Source organism: Salmo trutta, chromosome 15 (genome assembly GCF_901001165.1).
Source record: "Salmo trutta chromosome 15, fSalTru1.1, whole genome shotgun sequence".
Taxonomy (NCBI): Eukaryota; Metazoa; Chordata; class Actinopteri; order Salmoniformes; family Salmonidae; genus Salmo; species Salmo trutta.
The window spans coordinates 59387381-59406629 of NC_042971.1; the positions used below are offsets into that span (position 1 = coordinate 59387381).

The 19249-nt window shown below is 42.3% G+C and overlaps 1 protein-coding gene and 1 long non-coding RNA gene across 2 annotated transcripts; both read right to left on the reverse strand.

The window, feature by feature from the left end:
- Positions 1–16: 16 nt before the first annotated feature.
- Positions 17–19249, reverse strand: agxt2 (alanine--glyoxylate aminotransferase 2). Its single transcript, XM_029692361.1, has 14 exons — positions 19028–19249; positions 14591–14679; positions 14086–14276; positions 13774–13897; positions 13454–13548; positions 13108–13201; positions 12224–12317; positions 10711–10811; positions 9898–9990; positions 9545–9677; positions 3227–3315; positions 2228–2377; positions 1285–1383; positions 17–892 (listed from the first exon to the last, which is right to left on the reverse strand). The coding sequence occupies exons 1-14, from the start codon at positions 19125–19127 to the stop codon at positions 788–790; spliced, it is 1557 nt and encodes a 518-aa protein (XP_029548221.1). The 5' UTR covers positions 19128–19249; the 3' UTR covers positions 17–787.
- Positions 14686–16172, reverse strand: LOC115149466 (uncharacterized). The gene is made up of 3 exons (XR_003866875.1): positions 16151–16172; positions 15743–15792; positions 14686–15542 (listed from the first exon to the last, which is right to left on the reverse strand). It is a non-coding gene; the product is annotated as an uncharacterized LOC115149466 (long non-coding RNA).

The window sequence follows — 19249 nt, forward strand, 5'->3', positions numbered from 1 at the left end:
GGAATAGACTGACAAGTAAAAATACTGGTCGGGCTTTATTTCAGATTTTGACCCAAAGTTTGTCCATGGCTCTCTCACTGGCAGTATGTGGGCAGGTGTACCATGGGTTTATTTGACTAGTTTCCTTTCCTGAGGTTAAAAGTGAATATATTCACAGTTAAGACTAATCAATAACATTTTTTTAAAAAATATACACATTTTAAACCTACAACAAAATTAGTTTCAGTACAGAGACAAACAGATGTCAGTAAATCTTCACAAACACAGTTTTCCCTCCAGGTTTTCTACATATGATTACAATCAACTTATTTATGTGCCTCAAAAGCTACATGTAGTGAACATTATACAGCGGGTGAGTCTAATCCTGAATGCTTATTGGTTAAAACCACATTCCAGCCAGTGTCTACATGGAGTCAATTTGAACAACAGAAAGCATGGTGCCATATCTAAATCTGGTTAAGGCTCATATCCAGTGGACTGACACCCCAACGCTAGCCTGGTCCCAGATCTGTTTGTGCTGTAAAACCCAACTCCTATGATCGTGGTCATGTAAGACAAAACAGACCTGGGTCCAGGCTACCTCAAACGCCATCGTCATGCATTTTGTATGTAGGGCTTTTGAGCGTTGATGATGTCCCGCATCGTGTGGGAGAGATGAGGGTCCTCTAGTGTCTTTCTTATTCACATGGATGAATGGTGATTGAAGTGCTTGTCTTTTTCTCAGTTGCCTAAAATCTATACTCCTCCTTTGATCTATCTGAAAGAAGTGACCAGGTGAAAGCCAGGCCTAATGATGATCTTCCATGTAGTTGTGTAGGGCCTGGTTAAACACAGCCAAGAAGAAGTCTGCATCGTCCCTGGTGATACACATAGGGGGCTTGATCCGGAACGTCTGTGGCTCAGAGAGAGAGCGGGTGTGAGTGGGAAAGAGCTATTAACAGTATGTTCATAGATAACCTCTGTGGTTTTAGGAAGTATTTCCTAAAACAAGTGGCACCTCAAATCCTCAAGCTGTCAAAGTGATCTGTGCATTCTTTACCCAAACCGAATATGCAAATGATCAGAAAATAGCATACTATGACAAAAGCCGAAAACAGCAAGGCGCCCTTTTGTCCTCCCGCTCTACATTCCCAGGACTTATCATTAACTTTAACCTGAATGGACTGATCTGATACTTGGTTTGTTACATTGCTTTGGAGCCATGAAGGTTCACGACAGACCACATAGCTAAGGCTTACTAGCAGGAGGATCCTGACTGACAGGACACACGGGGAATTTGAGTACCTGTCCATACACTCCTCCCTTCCCAATCAGAACACCCATGTCTTTGGTATCTTCGAAGATCTCGCTCATGGCTGCTGGTGGGAGAGGTTTACGGCTCGCCTGAGAGGGAGGGAGAGATAGAGGACAGAGAGAGAGACAGAGAGAGAGAGACTGGGTGGGTTAAAACAGTGGTTATGTTCAGGCCTGCTCTGCCGTTATGCAGAACTCTCGTGATTAATAAGTAACTTGAACTTCTATGAACTGAACCATGACCAAGTGAGAGGGCACAGAAACTCGTTCAAGTCGCACGCTATGTGAGTGATAGTTCTTGGTTAAACAGGATGTTGTATAGACATTGTATAGATATAGACTCCAGTATAGATATAGTATAAAACAAGAGAATAATCATTTAACCAATTATGCTAATCATTTGACTAATCTAAGACAAATTATTAATCCATCTGAGAATAAAGCGCATAATATTATGTAGACAAAAAATGATTAGGTCTCCCCAATTAGCCATTAACTCATGAATTAAAATATTCATTTGCAGGTTCATTAAAATCTTAATTTGCATTGCTCTTACTGTACAATGCACCTTATCTTTCACCATAGTGTGGACTAGGACCTCTCACCTTATCTTTCACCATAGTGTGGACTAGGACCTCTCACCTTATCTTTCACCATAGTGTGGACTAGGACCTCTCACCTTATCTTTCACCAGTGTGGACTAGGACCTCTCACCTTATCTTTCACCATGGTGTGGACTAGGACCTCTCACCTTATCTTTCACCATGGTGTGGACTAGGACCTCTCACCTTATCTTTCACCATAGTGTGGACTAGGACCTCTCACCTTATCTTTCACCATAGTGTGGACTAGGACCTCTCACCTTATCTTTCACCATAGTGTGGACTAGGACCTCTCACCTTATCTTTCACCAGTGTGGACTAGGACCTCTCACCTTATCTTTCACCATCTCCACTCCAATCTGCAGTCCCTTCCCTCGGACATCCCCGATGATCTCATACTTGTCCCTCATCTTGGCCAGCTCTGTCAGCAGATAAGTCCCCACATCGTGGCTGATCTGCTGCGTGCCGTCCTCCTCCATGGTCTGGTGGTGAAATAGAAATAGAGTTCCTTACTATAATTGTATGGTGGAACATTAACACATGGAGTTAATGGTGCAAGAATAATGGTGGAACATTTATCATCATTAACACATGGAGTAATAGCAAGAATAATGGTGGAACATTTATCAACATTAACACATGGAGTAATAGCAAGAATAATGGTGGAACATTTATCAACATTAACACATGGAGTAATAGCAAGAATAATGGTGGAACATTTATCAACATTAACACATGGAGTAATAGCAAGAATAATGGTGGAACATTTATCATCATTAACACATGGAGTAATAGCAAGAATAATGGTGGCTTGCAACATGGAAGTGCAATTATAGTCATATTTCTATGGTGTGCTACATGAAGGAACATGGTGCATTAGCAATGCGATGAAATGTTTTAAAATGATGTGTACTTCTGTGACATGCAAACTCTAAAGCTGAAATCTTCTTTTATGGAACTCTAATATACTCTTAAAATATAGAAAACAATTTAGGGCAAATTCTAATAATAAGCATGTGGCATAAAGTAAATTGAAACACAGAAGAAAATGATTCATAAACAGTAGCTCAGATCATAGATGGTAGTTTAGTTCAGTGTTTCTCAACATGCAGTCCTCCAGTACCACCAACCCTGGTCCTCCAGTACCACCAACAGTACACATTGTTATTGTAGCCCTGGAATAGCACCCCTGATTCAACTAATCATCAATCCCTCTTGAGTTGAATCAGTTGTGTTTTTGTCCGGGCCTACAATCCAAATGTGTGCTGTTGGGGCTACTGGAGGACTGGATGTTGAGAAACACTGGTTTAGTTGGATGTGTTTCTGCTTACATCCAGAACAGATGAGGCGATGGCACAAGCCACAGGATTACCGCCGAACGTGTTGAAGTGAACTCCCTTGGCAAATGAAGCGGCGATCTCTGGAAAACAAGTCACAACCAGAGCTGAGTGGGACAGCTCTCTTAACACCTCATCATTCTAGGGAAAAACTCCTTCCATAGAAGGATTCATAGGAGAGATAGAGAGTGTGTGTCAGTCAGAGGGGGGTGGGCTCATTGTAATGGCTGAAATGGAATCGTGGTTTCCATATGTTTGATACCTATGTATTTGATACATATTGATACCTATGTATTTGATACATATTGATACCTATGTATTTGATACCTATTCTTTCCAGCCATTACCAATAGCATGTCCTCCTATAGCTCCTCCCACCAGCCTCCTCTGGTGTGTGTTTGTATGTGTGGCCCAACTCGAGGGTCATCAGGGGGATGTTGAACTGATTACACCCTGGTCTGATGAACACGTGTGAACTGAACAGAGCTTATCCGTGTATACAGACCAGGGGTTGAAACCAAAATTATTTTCCAATCGTTCTGAACAGAACCATTCTTTTTTTTTAGTTCTGTTCCTCTGTTCCAACCAGCAACAAAGTTCTCAACTGGTTAAACAAGTACATGTTTATATTGTTCCCTTCTGTTCCTTTTTAAACCTCTGAGATATTATGTTTTAAAACATTTCGCTCAACATTAAATTACTTTACCAATCAGTGCAGATAGAGCAGCTTGCTGTGGAGTGGGGAAGTGATTTCATCTGTAAAGGAAAGTCATGAAGAGCAAATTGTATTTTACCGTAACAGCACGGTTTAGTCATACTGAAAAGACAAACACAGACACACACTATGCTACCAGTCACATGATAGGTGTCACGTCCTGACCAGTATAGAGGATATTTTGTTATTGTAGTTTGGTCAGGACGTGGCAGAGGGTAGTTTATTTATGTATTACGGGGTTTTTGGTCACTGGTCTATGTTTGTATTTCTATGTGTATATTCTAGGGTAGTTTTCTATGTGTAGGTTGGTTGCTGGACTCTCAATTGGAGGCAGGTGTTTCTAGTTGCCTCTGATTGGGAGTCCTATAAATAGGTGTGTGTTTTGTTTGTCACTTGTGGGTAGTTGTTTGAGAGCACTGCTTTTGTTGAGCCTGCGGCTCTGTTCCTGGCGTTAGTTTGTTTATTGTTTTTTCTGTGGTGTTCGCATTTTTTTAATAATAAATATGTTGAGCATGCAACCCGCTGTGCCTTGGTCCCATTCTCTCTTCCACGACAGCTGTGACAATAGGGCTAGAGATGCAACTAACATTTTGAGGGTGAGCAGGCTTGCCTTTAAGCACTAGCCATCTTGTTATGACATACATTATCTGAATTAGTACCACAGAATTATACCTAGGAGGAGTGGCTTCTATGGAGGAACTTTGAATGTCAACTTTCGAGTTGGTTTAACATTGGACCAGAGCAAACGTTAGCCAGCTAGCTAACAAGCTGTGCAGAACAACACTCAAATTCAAAACACCTCATCTTTTTGTAGTTAAGTCCAATGTGAAAATATACACTGAGTGCATAAAACATTAAGGAAACCTTCCTAATATTGAGTTGCAACCCCCTTCGCCCCCAGAACAGCCTCAATTCATTGGGGCATGGATTCTACAAGGTGTCAGAAGTGTTCCACAGGGATGCTGTTTTCCACAGTTGTGTGAAGTTGGCTGGATGTCCTTTAGGTGGTGGACCATTCTCGATACACTGTTGAGCGTGGAAAACCCAGCAGTGTTGCAGTTCTTGACACAAACCGTCCTGGCACCTCCTACCATACCCCGTTCAAAGGCACGTAAATATTTTGTCTTGCCCATTCACCCTCTGACACACACACACACAATCCATGTCTCAAGGCTTAAAAATTATTCTTTAACCTGTCTCCTCCCCTTCTTCTACACTGTTTTTTAAGTGGATTTAACAAGTGACATCAATAAGGGATCAGCTTTCACCTGGATTCACCTGGTCAGTCTATGTCATGGAAAGAGCAGGTGTCCTTAATGTTTTGTACACTCAGTCCTTAACTAGCATTGAAAAAGTAAATCCATTCTTCTCTAATTAAACATCGCTCTCTAATTTCTGAATTGCGCTTGTAACGTCATCAGTAGGTAACCTATGCTTCAGAGGGGAGAGGCAAGTAACCTACACACACACCCCCACTGTCAAAGATTTCCAGCTGGCAGACGATGGAATAACTTTATGAGTGAGGGCTTGCATAGGTGCTTTGTTGCGATTTTTGTGGGACTGGAAAAAAAATTCTGTTATTAACCAGTTCCCATGTTTTTAAAATAACGGTTCTGTTCCGGAACAGTATAGATCACTTTCAGTTTGGGTTCTGTTCCTTGAACGGGTTCCAACCCTTGATACAGACCACAGGCCACGGACTGAAAAGTGGAGGAATCCAGAACAAGGGAAATCAATACCACATTACAATAGTGATTATTACCTGTTGAAAGCTGAGACTGATCCTCGAAGGGTTAGCTGGTTATGTTGCCTCACACCTCAAAACATGCACTGGCACACAGAGACAGTGGTGTGTTGTCTGATGTCAATCTCAATATTTGAGATTCTTCAAAGTAGCCACCCTTTGCCTTGACAGCTTTGCACACTCTTGGCATTCTCTCAACCAGCTTCACCTGGAATGCTTTCCCAACAGTCTTGAAGGAGTTCCTACATATGCTGAGCACTTGTTGGCTGTTTTTCCTTCACTCTGCGATCCAACTCATCCCAAACCATCTCAAATGGGTTGAGGTCAGGTGATTGTAGAGGCCAGGTCATCGGATGCAGCTCTCCATCACTCTCCTTGGTCAAATAGCCCTTACACAGCCTGGAGGTGTGTTGGGTCATTGTCCTGTTGAAAAACAAATGATAGTCCCACTAAGCGCAAACCAGATAGGATGGTGTATCGCTGCAGAATGCTGTGGTAGGCATGCTGGTTAAGTGTGCCTTGAATTCTAAATAAAATCACTGACAGTGTCACCAGCAAAGCACCATCACACCTCCTCCATGCTTCATGGTGGGAACCACACATGCGGAGATCATCCGTTCACCTACTCTGCATCTCACAAAGACAGCGGTTAGAACCAAAAATCTCAAGTTTGGACTCATCAGACCAAAGGACAGATTTCCACCGGTCTAATGTCCATTGCTCGTGTTTCTTGGCCCAAGCAAGTCTCTTCTTATTGGTGTCCTTTAGTAGTGGTTTCTTTGCAGCAATTTGACCATGAAGACCTGATTCACGTAGTCTTCTCTGAACAGTTGTTGTGAGATGTGTCTGTTACTTGAACTGTGTGAAGCATTTATTTGTCCTGCAATCTGAGGTGCAGTTAATTGCCGATTTCTGAGGCTGTTAACTCTAATGAACTTATCCTCTGCAGCAGAGGTAACTCTGGGTCTTCCTTTCCTGTGGCGGTCCTCATGAGAGCCAGTTTCATCATATCGCTTGATGGTTTTTGCGACTGCACTTGTAGAAACTTTCAAAGTTCTTGAAATGTTCCGCATTGACTGACCTTCATATCTTGAAGTAATGAACTGTCATTTCTCTTTGCTTATTTCAGCTGTTCTTGCCATAATATGGACTTGTTCTTTTACCAAATAGGGCTATCTTCTGTATACCAACCATACCTTGTCACAACATAACTGATTGGCTCAAACGCAATAAGAAGGAAAGAAATTCCACAAATTAACTTTTAACCTCTATGGGCTAGGTGGCACCAAATCGTCCCACCTACGTAACAGCCAGTCTAATCCTGTGGCGCGATTTTCAAAACGTTTGAAATGCTATTACTTCAATTTCTCAAACATATGACTATTTTACAGCTATTTAAAGACAAGACTCTCGTTAATCTAACCACACTGTCCGATTTCAAAAAGGCTTTACAACGAAAGCAAAACATTAGATTATGTCAGCAGAGTACCCAGCCAGAAATAATCAGACACCCATTTTTCAAGCTAGCATATAATGTCACAAAAACCCAAACCACAGCTAAATGCAGCACTAACCTTTGATGATCTTCATCAGATGACACACCTAGGACATTATGTTATACAATACATGCATGTCTGTTCAATCAAGTTCATATTTATATAAAAAAAACAGCTTTTTACATTAGCATGTGACGTTCAGAAAAAGCATACCCCCCGCAAACTTCCGGGGAATTTACTAACAATTTACTAAATTACTCACGATAAACGTTCACAAAAAGCATAACAATTATTTTAAGAATTATAGATACAGACCTCCTCTATGCACTCGATATGTCCGATTTTAAAATAGCTTTTCGGATGAAGCACACTTTGCAATATTCTAAGTACATAGCCCAGCCATCACGGGCTAGCTATTTAGACACCCAGCAAGTTTAGCCTTCACCAAAATCACATTTCCTATAAGAAAAATGGTCTTACCTTTCCTGTTCTTCGTCAGAATGCACTCCCAGGACTTCTACTTCAATAACAAATGTAGGTTTCGTCCCAAATAATCCATCGTTATGTTCCATCAGCGACGTTTTGTTCGTGCGTTCTAGACACTATCAGAATGGTAAATCACGGTCGTGTGCATAGCGCATAACGTGACAAAAAAATTCTAAATATTCCATTACCGTACTTCGAAGCATGTCAACCGCTGTTTAAATTCAATTTTTATGCAATTTATCTCGTAGAAAAGCGATAATATTCAGACCGGGAATCTGCCTGTCTGTAAACAGAGGGAAAAACCGAAAGCCGGGGGCGGGGCAGGTCACGCGCCTAAGCCTTTGTCCTCTGATAGACCACTGAGCAAAAGCTCTCGTGTGTTTCAGCCAGGGCTTTGAATTACGTCATTCAGGTTTTTCCCGGGCTCTGAGACCCCATTGGAGACGTGGGAAGTGTCACGTAACAGCAGAGATCCTGAGTTTTTGGAAGAGATGTCAAAGAAAGCAAATAAATGGTCAAACAGGCCACTTCCTGTAAAGGAATCTCTCAGGTTTTTGCCTGCCAAATGAGTTCTGTTATACTCACAGACACCATTCAAACAGTTTTAGAAACTTTAGGGTGTTTTCTATCCATATATAATAAGTATATGCATATTCTAGTTACTGGGTAGGATTAGTAACCAGATTAAATCGGGTACGTTTTTTTATCCGGCCGTGTAAATACTGCCCCCTAGCCCCAACAGGTTAACGAGGCACACCTGTTAATTGAAATGTATTCCAGGTGAATACTTCATGAAGCTGGTTGAGAGAATGCCAAGCGTGTGCAAAGCTGTCATCAAGGCAAAGGGTGGCTACTTTGAAGAATCTGAAATATAAAATACATTTTGATATGTTTAACACTTTTTTGGTTACAACATGATTCCATATGTGTGATTTCATAGTTTTGATGTCTTCACTATTATTCTACAATGTAGAAAATAGTAATGTTGACTTTTGACTGGTACTGAATATCACGGCTCTCGCTTTTAGAACCAGTATCACATTTCTCATTTACAGAACTTGTATCACTGTCCTTACAGAACCTGCATCACTATCCTTACAGAACCTGCATCACTGTCCTTACAGAACCTGCATCACTATCCTTACAGAACCTGCATCACTATCCTTACAGAACCTGCATCACTATCCTTACAGAACCTGCATCACTGTCCTACAGAACCTGCATCACTGTCCTTACAGAACCTGCATCACTGTCCTTACAGAACCTGCATCACTGTCCTTACAGAACCTGTATCACTGTCCTTACAGAACCTGTATCACTGTCCTTACAGAACCTGTATCACTGTCCTTACAGAACCTGTATTAGGGTTCCAGAGTTAGTTTCCACTGTATAGCATGATGTGATGACTTTTCAATTAAGAGAAATCGAATTAGAATTTCTATTTACATCCTGAATTGACTGAAGGATGATGGCAGTGAGCAAATACGTTATGTAAGAATCAACATCACCCTGGAGTTTCCTGTCCATTCCTAAACCCCCACAATCGCTCTCCATCAAGAGACGCTGCACTGCTGCTGACCCTGTGTGTGTGTGTGTGTGTGTGTGTGTGTGTGTGTGTGTGTGTGTGTGTGTGTGTGTGTGTGTGTGTGTGTGTGTGTGTGTGTGTGTGTGTGTGTGTGTGTGTGTGTGTGTGTGTGTGTGTGTGTGTGTGTTGGGGAAGACAGAAGACGTTTCTATTCTATTCAGCATGTGTCATGCAGTCATTGTTTTATTAAACAGTAGCTATGGACATGTGTGTGACAGAGTGTGAAGTGCTATACCTTCTTCACCTCCACTGAGGTGATAAATAAATAAAGTGCTTCCCGTCTTACCAGGTGTCGTGACAACCGCTCCCATAGGAAAGCCATTAGCGATGCCCTTTGCCATGGTGACCATGTCTGGTATGACATCATGACCTTGGAACCCCCAGAAGTGACTTCCTGTGCGGCCAAACCCTGTCTGGACCTGATGCAGAGAAGACCAGGTACAAACAGGAAACATGGTTGACATACAGATCTATATGGGCGTAACCATTTTGACATCCATGTAGCATGATGACTTGCTTATTAATGATTTCTGAAGCATCTATATAGTTGTTGTTTGTTATATGTAATGAATGATATATAAACAAATAGGAATATTGAAAATAAACATACAAGGATGGAATATAGAAAACGTAGCTAACCTCATCTGCAATGCAGACCCCACCTCTCTCCCTCACAAGTTTGTAGGTATCCTTCAGGAAGTTCTTGGGGTATTGGACAGCTCCTCCAACTCCCTGTAGAAATACACAAAGCAATATAAAATAACAATTAAATAATATATGAAACCACAACTATCCTGTGACAATTGTTTATTTTCAGCAGTAAACACTGAAATACATGACAAATCGGTAATGCAACATCTCCACAACGAGTCACGTTTATATTGGACCTAGAAGATAAATAATTAAATGTACATTTTATTGGCTGTACTTGTCAGATTATATGGAGCTAGAAATAACCATTTATTTAACTAAGCAAGTCTTTTAACTATTTACAATGACGGCCTACCCCGGCCAAACCCTAACCCGGATGATGCTGGGCCAATTGTGCGCCGCCCTATGGGACTCCCAATCATGGCCGGTTGTGAAACAGCCTGGAATTGAACCAGGGTCTGTAGTGACGCCTCTAGCACTGAGATGCAGTGCCTTAGACCGCTGCACCACTCAGGAGCAACAATGCTAAAGCATGACCACTAGAACCAGTAGTCTATAGCTTATGTAGAGATAAATATATTTCAGCCCGTCTCTCCTATGAAGATAATTAGCCTTTGTTAGCTGAGCTGGAATGATAGCCAAATAAGAGTTGGCTTCTTCAGCTTGTGATTGTTCCCCGTAGCAATCTGCTACATTGTTCTTACTTTATGTGTTTTTAGTCACAGCTTCTTGTTTAAAGCCATATAATTTTCCTTATCCCTACTTTTTGTAGCGATGGAGATGTTGCGATGAGAACTGTACCATAATAGGTTCAGCGAAGAAAGCTGCAATACGACTGGCAACACTGGTGGCAAAGACCTCGTTCAGCTGCCCAATGTATTTGTCATTCGCCGTACATGATCCTGTAATTGAAGAACGAAAGTAAATTAAAGGAATATTCCAACATAAAAATTCTCTTTTTGGTATTTGTTTCATTAGTCCATTGTCGATTATAGTCCCCCCCCCCAAAAAAAAATGTTTTGCGTGTCAGCAATCAAGGGTAATGATGTGTTTCACTACCAACAACCAAACTGCATTAATGCTGTTACACATTATTACCCTTAATTAAACTTCCTCTATCAAGGTGGTGTAAACACTGGATCTGCATCTTGTTTGACAGATTTCCAGGTGCAGTAGTGGTACTAGCTGACAGAAAGTAAACTAAACTAAGATGAAGTGAATGGGTCGAAGAATGTTCATGGAAACGGTAAATGTTTGATAAAAATTGAACTGGACTTGTAAAACAAGTATTCTTGGCTTTAGACTGACTTTCAGGTTGGCTTCATAATCCTCACCCTTATTCAACTGAGCGGAATAACATACTACTGGAGTTTTACAACCAGATTCAGGTTTTGATTGAATATGACTGAAATTCCCTCTCTGTCTATAGTCTGTGACATACTTTAGCACAGACAAAACAGGATTTAGCACAAAACAGCATTAACAGTCGATGTTGGAAAATACATAGACTTTCCGTAGATAAAATATCACCGTATTATAATGCACAAAATAGGCAGTGTAATAATAGGCCTGGTCACATGATATAATAAAGCCCTGGCTACAGATGTAGAATGTTAGCCTAATTTGATCACTGTTTTGTTGCTGAGAAATTTTCCTGCACAGCACAAAATGCTAACTTGTGTACTTAAGGTTTAAAAAGGCTTCTAAAAAGTTTATCATTTCCACTTAAAAAAAAAAATGTAATGTCACACTTGATTTGCCTTCACAAAAAATGTATCAACCTCAACAAAAATGTTTAATCCAAATAGTAATTCATATTTCCTGTTGCTGCAGGATTATTTTCCTGCTGTAGCAAACTGGCTCAAATGATCATCCTAGATCAGTATGACCTATGTAAACACTCCTAATGATATAAATCCCATCTCACCCTGTGCTCAGTGTGTTCAAGGATATATCCGTCTCTAACTAAGCTGCAGTGGGTTGAAGGTTGAACCAACCAGAAGGCAGGATACAGTCTAAGCCTAATGCTGAGTTTCAGTGTTTGGGTGGGTGGGTGGGGTTGTGTCTGTGTTTGGGTGGTGGGGGAGGGTTGTGTCTGTGTTTGGGTGGTGGGTGGGATTGTGTCTGTGTTTGGGTGGGTGAGGTTGTGTCTGTGTTTGGGTGGTGGGGGGGGTTGTGTCTGTGTTTGGGTGGGTGGGTGGGGTTGTGTCTGTGTTTGCGCACGTGTATGTAATTTGGAGACTCATAAGACCTCCCTGGTGGTTCATAGATGACTACACTCGGTGTGTGTGTGTGTGTGTGTGTTTTACTGTACCTTGAGGACAACTACAGTCCCTAATGGTCTGGACTGGGGAGTCTCTACAGTTGCTTCCTCCCCATGGGCCAGCAAATACATCAGGACACATGGTCTGGGAGGAGAAGAGCCAAATTGAGGTTAAACCTGTCTCATACTCACTGCGGCATAGCTTCAAATAAATCTCAGAGGTTTTAAAACCGAGATTGCTGTAATAGATCGGCCATTGTAGTTTAGAATGTAAGAATGTAAGATATAAAGTGTCATGGGTGTCAACTTCATTAATACATAGTAACAGACAGGGCTGGTCCTGGCCGTTCTGCTGCCCTAGGCAAGACCACACAATTGCCACCCCTACTAGAATAGTCCCAGTAAGCAAAATTATGTTGAAAAGACGTCTAATATATGTATTTTATATATGTATCTTTCCAGACATTGAAGCATCGAAGTGTCCGTCTCATTACATTGTCATCCATTTTATCTCCAGCCTGTAGGCTACAGAAAAGGCCACATACTCTTTCTACCATATCCTGTATCTGCTACATGATTTATGCCAGATAATGTTTTTGGACAGAACGTTGGTGGAGCGCTGCAGAGATGCATCTCTCCAACAGCACCTTAGAGAGGCATGCTGGGAATGGACAAGATAAATATTTTGCATCCTTGCCTTTGACAAAGTGGGCACTGCTTATCACAGGGCGGCGTCAGCGCTCACCTAAAAAGCCCACATGCCACTGGTTGAGAGAAACTGTCATTGTTTTGGAGCAGAATTATGTGAGGTTTTATGTGTTGTTGGAGGTGCGTCTTGGTCAGTTTAGCTCAGAAAAAGCTGCCCTCATAGGCGGCAGCCTAATAAGCGGGTCGGCCCTGGTGACAGACAGTAGTGATCGCCATCTCATACTTACATTGTGGCAGCCTAACCCAGAGGCAACAGGATACTTATAGGCTGCATTGGAGGTGAGACCCATAGTAAGAGGACTGCCACCATGGTAGGACCCCCTGCAACAGACAGGCGACCAGAGTTAATTCACAGTTTATTTTATGATCAGACTGTTCTCCCTGTTTTGAGTGAGGAAGCAGGTCAAACTTCTCCTGTGAGGTAAAACGCGAGTAAAAGGTACTACCACCATTACACTGTTTTCCATCAGTCTGTTAACACACTGCGTAGAAAAGACACTAAACAACCACTTATTATCACAGTTGAACATTCATTCAGTAAACCAATAAAAACCAAACCGTAGCCAGGGTTACCTCAGTGTGATGACGTCAAAGTTTCCTGTGTGTAGCCTAGCCATGAGCATAGCTAGGTCGTTGGCCTCAGAGCCACTGTTTGTCAGGTAGATAACCTAGCAGGAAACACAGGTACAGACAGGATATTCATGTTTGCAATTATGGCGCTTTGTCTCAATAGAAATCCATACAATGGATGCCCATGGGTTTGGTCATTTGGTAATCCGGAACATGCGGAACCGGACCAACATCGCAGATAAAGTTCTGTGTGCTGGTGAAACGTCACAGTAATCATACATAGAAATAAACAGAACAAACAAAGCGAAGATATGGTACTGTACCTTCAGCGGGTCTGGCAGGGTGGCAGCGAGCTTCTCAGTGTACTCATGCAGAGGGGAATACACGTAGATATTAGTTGTGTGCCACAGCTTTCGCAGTTGCTTCTCTGCCGCCTCTGTCACCTTTCTACAGAGACACAACATCAAAAACAACTTAGAAATGTTCAGAGGATCTTTGGAACTTCATTTAAATACAGTAGCCTGGTCCCAGATGTGTTTGTGCTCATTCCAACCCCATTGTTCATTGTCAAGCCAAATACTGTAGAGGGGTACTCAGGCTAGGTGGATGGTGATGGGTATATGAAAGGTTTTTACGGGTGGCAGTGCCCCACACTGACAGTGGCAACGCCAGCGAACAGGTCTAGGTAGCGCCTCCCGTCCACGTCCCACAGCCACTGCATGTGTCCCTGGTGGATGTACACTGGCTTCTTGTAGTAGGTCACTTTCATGGTCATTGGGTTGCAGTACTGTCTCCGAATCTCCATCATACGCTCTTTGGACATGTCCTAGAATAAAGATCCCATGTTCAATATGAATGTCCTGGGTAGATTATATTATAAAAGGCAAGAAATTATACACACTATACTAAGATGAATACCCTGTTACTGAAACTTCGCAACAGGGTTGGGAGTCAATTTAGTCAATTCAGGAAGTAAAGTGAAATTCAAAATTTCCGCATTATAATTTTCTGCTCAGGAATTTTTGAATTTTAGTTTACTTCCTGAATTGACTGTATTAAAATGGAATTGACTCAAACCCGGCACTGTTCTAAGTTTGACACTCCAACTTTGTTAATGTAAACGCTGCCTTCTTACTGTACCTTGTATTCCTCTGGAGTAAAGCTACATGGGGGCATCTCAGGGAGGTCAGGGGCTGTGTGTTTAACTGCAGACTGTTTAAATAATGCACCTGGAAGAGGAGAGGATAGGAAAGAAGATTAAAGGTCCCCATTCCATCCGTAGCGCTGAAGAGCTGCGACGCAGCGCAATAGAAATTTAAAAGCAATGTTCCCACGTTAGTGGAAAGTACATTCATGGTAAACGCTGCATATGTCAGCTCAATCGGAAATTACCTTTACATTTCAATCACGCTATAGCACTGAATTTCGGCGATACGGATTGAATCCAGCTCTATGTCTGCATCCAAAATTCCACCCTATTCCCTATACAGTGCACTAGTTTCAACCAGAGCCTTGTGAACTCTGGTCAAAAGTATTTCTCCACAAAGGGAACAGGGTGCGATTTCAGACATAGCCTTGGTCAGAAATAGATGTGTTGACGGTTGCCTGCTGCAATGCAGTGAGACGTGCGAGAGAGATTTCATGAGCATGTTACTATTATTAACACCAAAGCCCTGTGGTGATACCGAGTTACCTCCAGACCTGTTACTGTACTGTACACCAGCCAGATAGTTACCTCCAGACCTGTTACTGTACTGTAAACCAGCCAGATAGTTACCTCCAGACCTGTTACTGTAAACCAGACAGATAGTTACCTCCAGACCTGTTACTGTACTGTAAACCAGCCAGATAGTTAACTGTACACCAGCCAGATAGTTACCTCCAGACCTGTTACTGTACACCAGCCAGATAGTTACCTCCAGACCTGTTACTGTACACCAGCCAGGTAGTTACCTCCAGACCTGTTACTGTAAACCAGCCAGATAGTTACCTCCAGACCTGTTACTGTACACCAGCCAGATAGTTACCTCCAGACCTGTTACTGTACTGTAAACCAGCCAGATAGTTAACTGTAAACCAGACAGATAGTTACCTCCAGACCTGTTACTGTACTGTACACCAGCCAGATAGTTACCTCCAGACCTGTTACTGTACTGTACACCAGCCAGATAGTTACCTCCAGACCTGCTACTGTAAACCAGCCAGGTAGTTACCTCCAGACCTGTTACTGTACACCAGCCAGATGGTTACCTCCAGACCTGTTACTGTACTGTACACCAGCCAGATAGTTACCTCCAGACCTGTTACTGTACTGTACACCAGCCAGATAGTTACCTCCAGACCTGTTACTGTACACCAGCCAGGTAGTTACCTCCAGACCTGTTACTGTAAACCAGCCAGATAGTTACCTCCATACCTGTTACTGTACTGTACACCAGCCAGATAGTTACCTCTAGACCCGTTACTGTACTGTAAACCAGCCAGATAGTTACCTCCAGACCTGTTACTGTAAACCAGCCAGGTAGTTACCTCTAGACCTGTTACTGTACTGTACACCAGCCAGATAGTTACCTCTAGACCTGTTACTGTACTGTACACCAGCCAGGTAGTTACCTCCAGACCTGTTACTGTACTGTACACCAGCCAGATAGTTACCTCCAGACCTGTTACTGTACACCAGCCAGATAGTTACCTCTAGACCTGTTACTGTACTGTACACCAGCCAGGTAGTTACCTCTAGACCTGTTACTGTACTGTACACCAGCCAGGTAGCCACAGGGAAAATACTTATATTGCATCCGAAATGGCATCCTATTCAGTGCACTACATTTGAACAGGGCTCATATCAAAAGTAGTGCACAATATAGTGAACAGGTTGCCATTTCAGGCTTAGCCTTAGTATTTAGAGACTGTAAGCAGAGGCATAATTAGTCCATGACCCTTTGACCCTTGGTCAAGGTACTGTACTGTGACAGGTACAGTTAAAATTTACTTAGGCCTTCTTACATGTACTTAAGCTTTCCTGCACTGTAATTAAGTTAGCCGAGACAGGCTTTCTGAACCCCCTGGCCCTAGGTCAAAAAGGTGTGCTAGTGTGTCCAACTTGAGCAGTCTAGTTGTCCTATTTAAAATGGTACAATCAATTATTCTTAATTTAGAGGGGGGAAGGGGTGACACTTTGATATGTATATGTGCACTGTATAATGTAATGTACAGGTCATCTCAGGATACAATGATTTACAACTATGGATGGGAGACCAGAGACCTTTGTTGTTGTTTTTTGTTTGTTTGTATTTATTAAGGATCCCATTAGTTCCTGCCAAGGCAGCAGCTACTCTTCCTGGAGTTTATTATAGATCCCAATTAGTTCCTGCCAAGGCAGCAGCTACTCTTCCTGGGGTTTATTATAGATCCCAATTAGTTCCTGCCAAGGCTGCAGCTACTCTTCTTGGGGTCCAAACAAGTTATGGCAAAAACAAGAATAAAATGGTACATATAACATTATTTCACCACTACATATCTAAAATACAACATGTATAACAGCACAATACATACGTGTGTGTAGAGTGCTCTGCTGGCGTGTGTGCGTATGCATGCGTGTGCGCTTGTGTATGTGTCTCTTCACCGTCCGCATTGTTCCATAAGGTGTAGTTTAATCTGTGTTTTAAATCTGACTTTACTGATTGCATGATGTGGAATAGAGTTACTGTACATGTAGTCATGGCTGTGCGTTTTCCAGAGTACGTTCTGGACTTGGGGACTACGAAGAGACCCCTGGTGGCATCAATCAATCAAATGTATTTATAAAGCCCTTCTTACATCAGCTGATGTCACAAAGTGCTGTACAGAAACCCAGCCTAAAACCCCAAACAACAAGCAATGCAGATGTAGAAGCACAGTGGCTAGGAAAAACTCCCTAGGAAGACCAGAACCTAGGAAGAAACCTAGAGAGGAACCAGGCTATGAGGGGTGGCCAGTCCTCTTCTGGTTGTGCCAGGTGGAGATTATAACAGAACATGGTCAAGATGTTTATAGATGACCAGCAGGGTTAAATAATAATAATGACAGTAGTTGTCGAGGGTGCAACAGGTCAGCACCTCAGGAGTAAATGTCAGTTGGCTTTTCATAGCCAATCATTGAGAAAATCTCTACCGCTCCTGCTGTCTCTAGAGAGTTGAAAACAGCAGGTCTGGGACAGGTAGCACATCCGGTGAACAGGTCAGGGTTCCAGCAGGTCTGGGACAGCAGGTCTGGGACAGGTAGCGCATCCGGTGAACAGGTCAGGGTGCTTGTGGGGTATGCATGGTTGTCATGCACAAAATGATACAAATTGGTTATAATAAAACAATAATATGATCATATCAAATAAGCAATAAACAAATGGGACACCTAATTAATGTGCTCAAACATTTATAATGAATTGGCGTGTATCCAAACAGCATGCTCATTGCTCAGTCCTCTATAATAGACTTAACAAATGTATAGGTTGTTGATTATCAATAAGGCTTTTAGGTGAATAAATAGATCAGTGAACTGAACTTCAACCACAAAATTATCTTTACAAACAATTTGCACATCCTGAAAATAAAGAATAAAGCCACATGTCTTTACATTTTAATCATTTAGCAGACGCTCTTATCCAGAGCGACTTACAGTAGAGAATGCATACATTTCATACATTTTTTTTCTGTGCTGGCCCCCCGTGGGAATCGAACCCACAACCCTGGCGTTGCAAACACCATGCTTTACCAACTGAGCTACAGGGAAGTCTTTGTTTCTGTATGCACTGTTTGTGCGTGAAAAACAATCCAAGTAATATAATATTACACTGTCAAAGCACAAGTTTTACCTAGGCCTAATATAAAGATTACACAAGGTTATTAATGGAATCGTTGCGCTCAACAAGCGCTACTCTACTGCAGGTTGAATCGTTGCGCTCAACAAGCGCTACTCTACTGCAGGTTGAATCGTTGCGCTCAACAAGCGTTACTCTACTGCAGGTTGAATCGTTGCGCTCAACAAGCGCTACTCTACTGCAGGTTGAATCGTTGCGCTCAACAAGCGTTACTCTACTGCAGGTTGAATCGTTGCGCTCAACAAGCGCTACTCTACTGCAGGTTGAATCGTTGCGCTCAACAAGCGTTACTCTACTGCAGGTTGAATCGTTGCGCTCAACAAGCGCTACTCTACTGCAGGTTGAATCGTTGCGCTCAACAAGCGTTACTCTACTGCAGGTTGAATCGTTGCGCTCAACAAGCGTTACTCTACTGCAGGTTGAATCGTTGCGCTCAACAAGCGTTACTCTACTGCAGGTTGAATCGTTGCGCTCAACAAGCGCTAATCTACTGCAGGTTGAATCGTTGCGCTCAACAAGCGCTACTCTACTGCAAGACGAAGTGCAAAGTTCTAATGACCACAACTATATTTAGCCAACTAAAAGGTCCACAAAAGCAATCAAAACTAGACCGCAAAACCAAAAAACGCAGACAGACATTCCGATACATATCATCCAAAAAAGAATTGAAGTCTTGTGTGGTCGGTCTCTGTTTAGAAGTCGACATCACCAAGGTAACTTACCACTAGGCCGATGGAATTTTGCCAAGCCAGTAAAGGCATTGTAGGAGTCTTTTACCCGATCCAAACATGGGCCATTGAATCGGGAGAAAACCTTATGCATGATGTCTACAGCAGGTAAGATGCCGTCCTGTAGGTCGTTCTCGGGAACTGTTACAGTAATGAAATCGACAAATGCAGAAATTACAGGTTTTTCCCTGAAAAGTTGCTGAAAAGGGTGGAGAG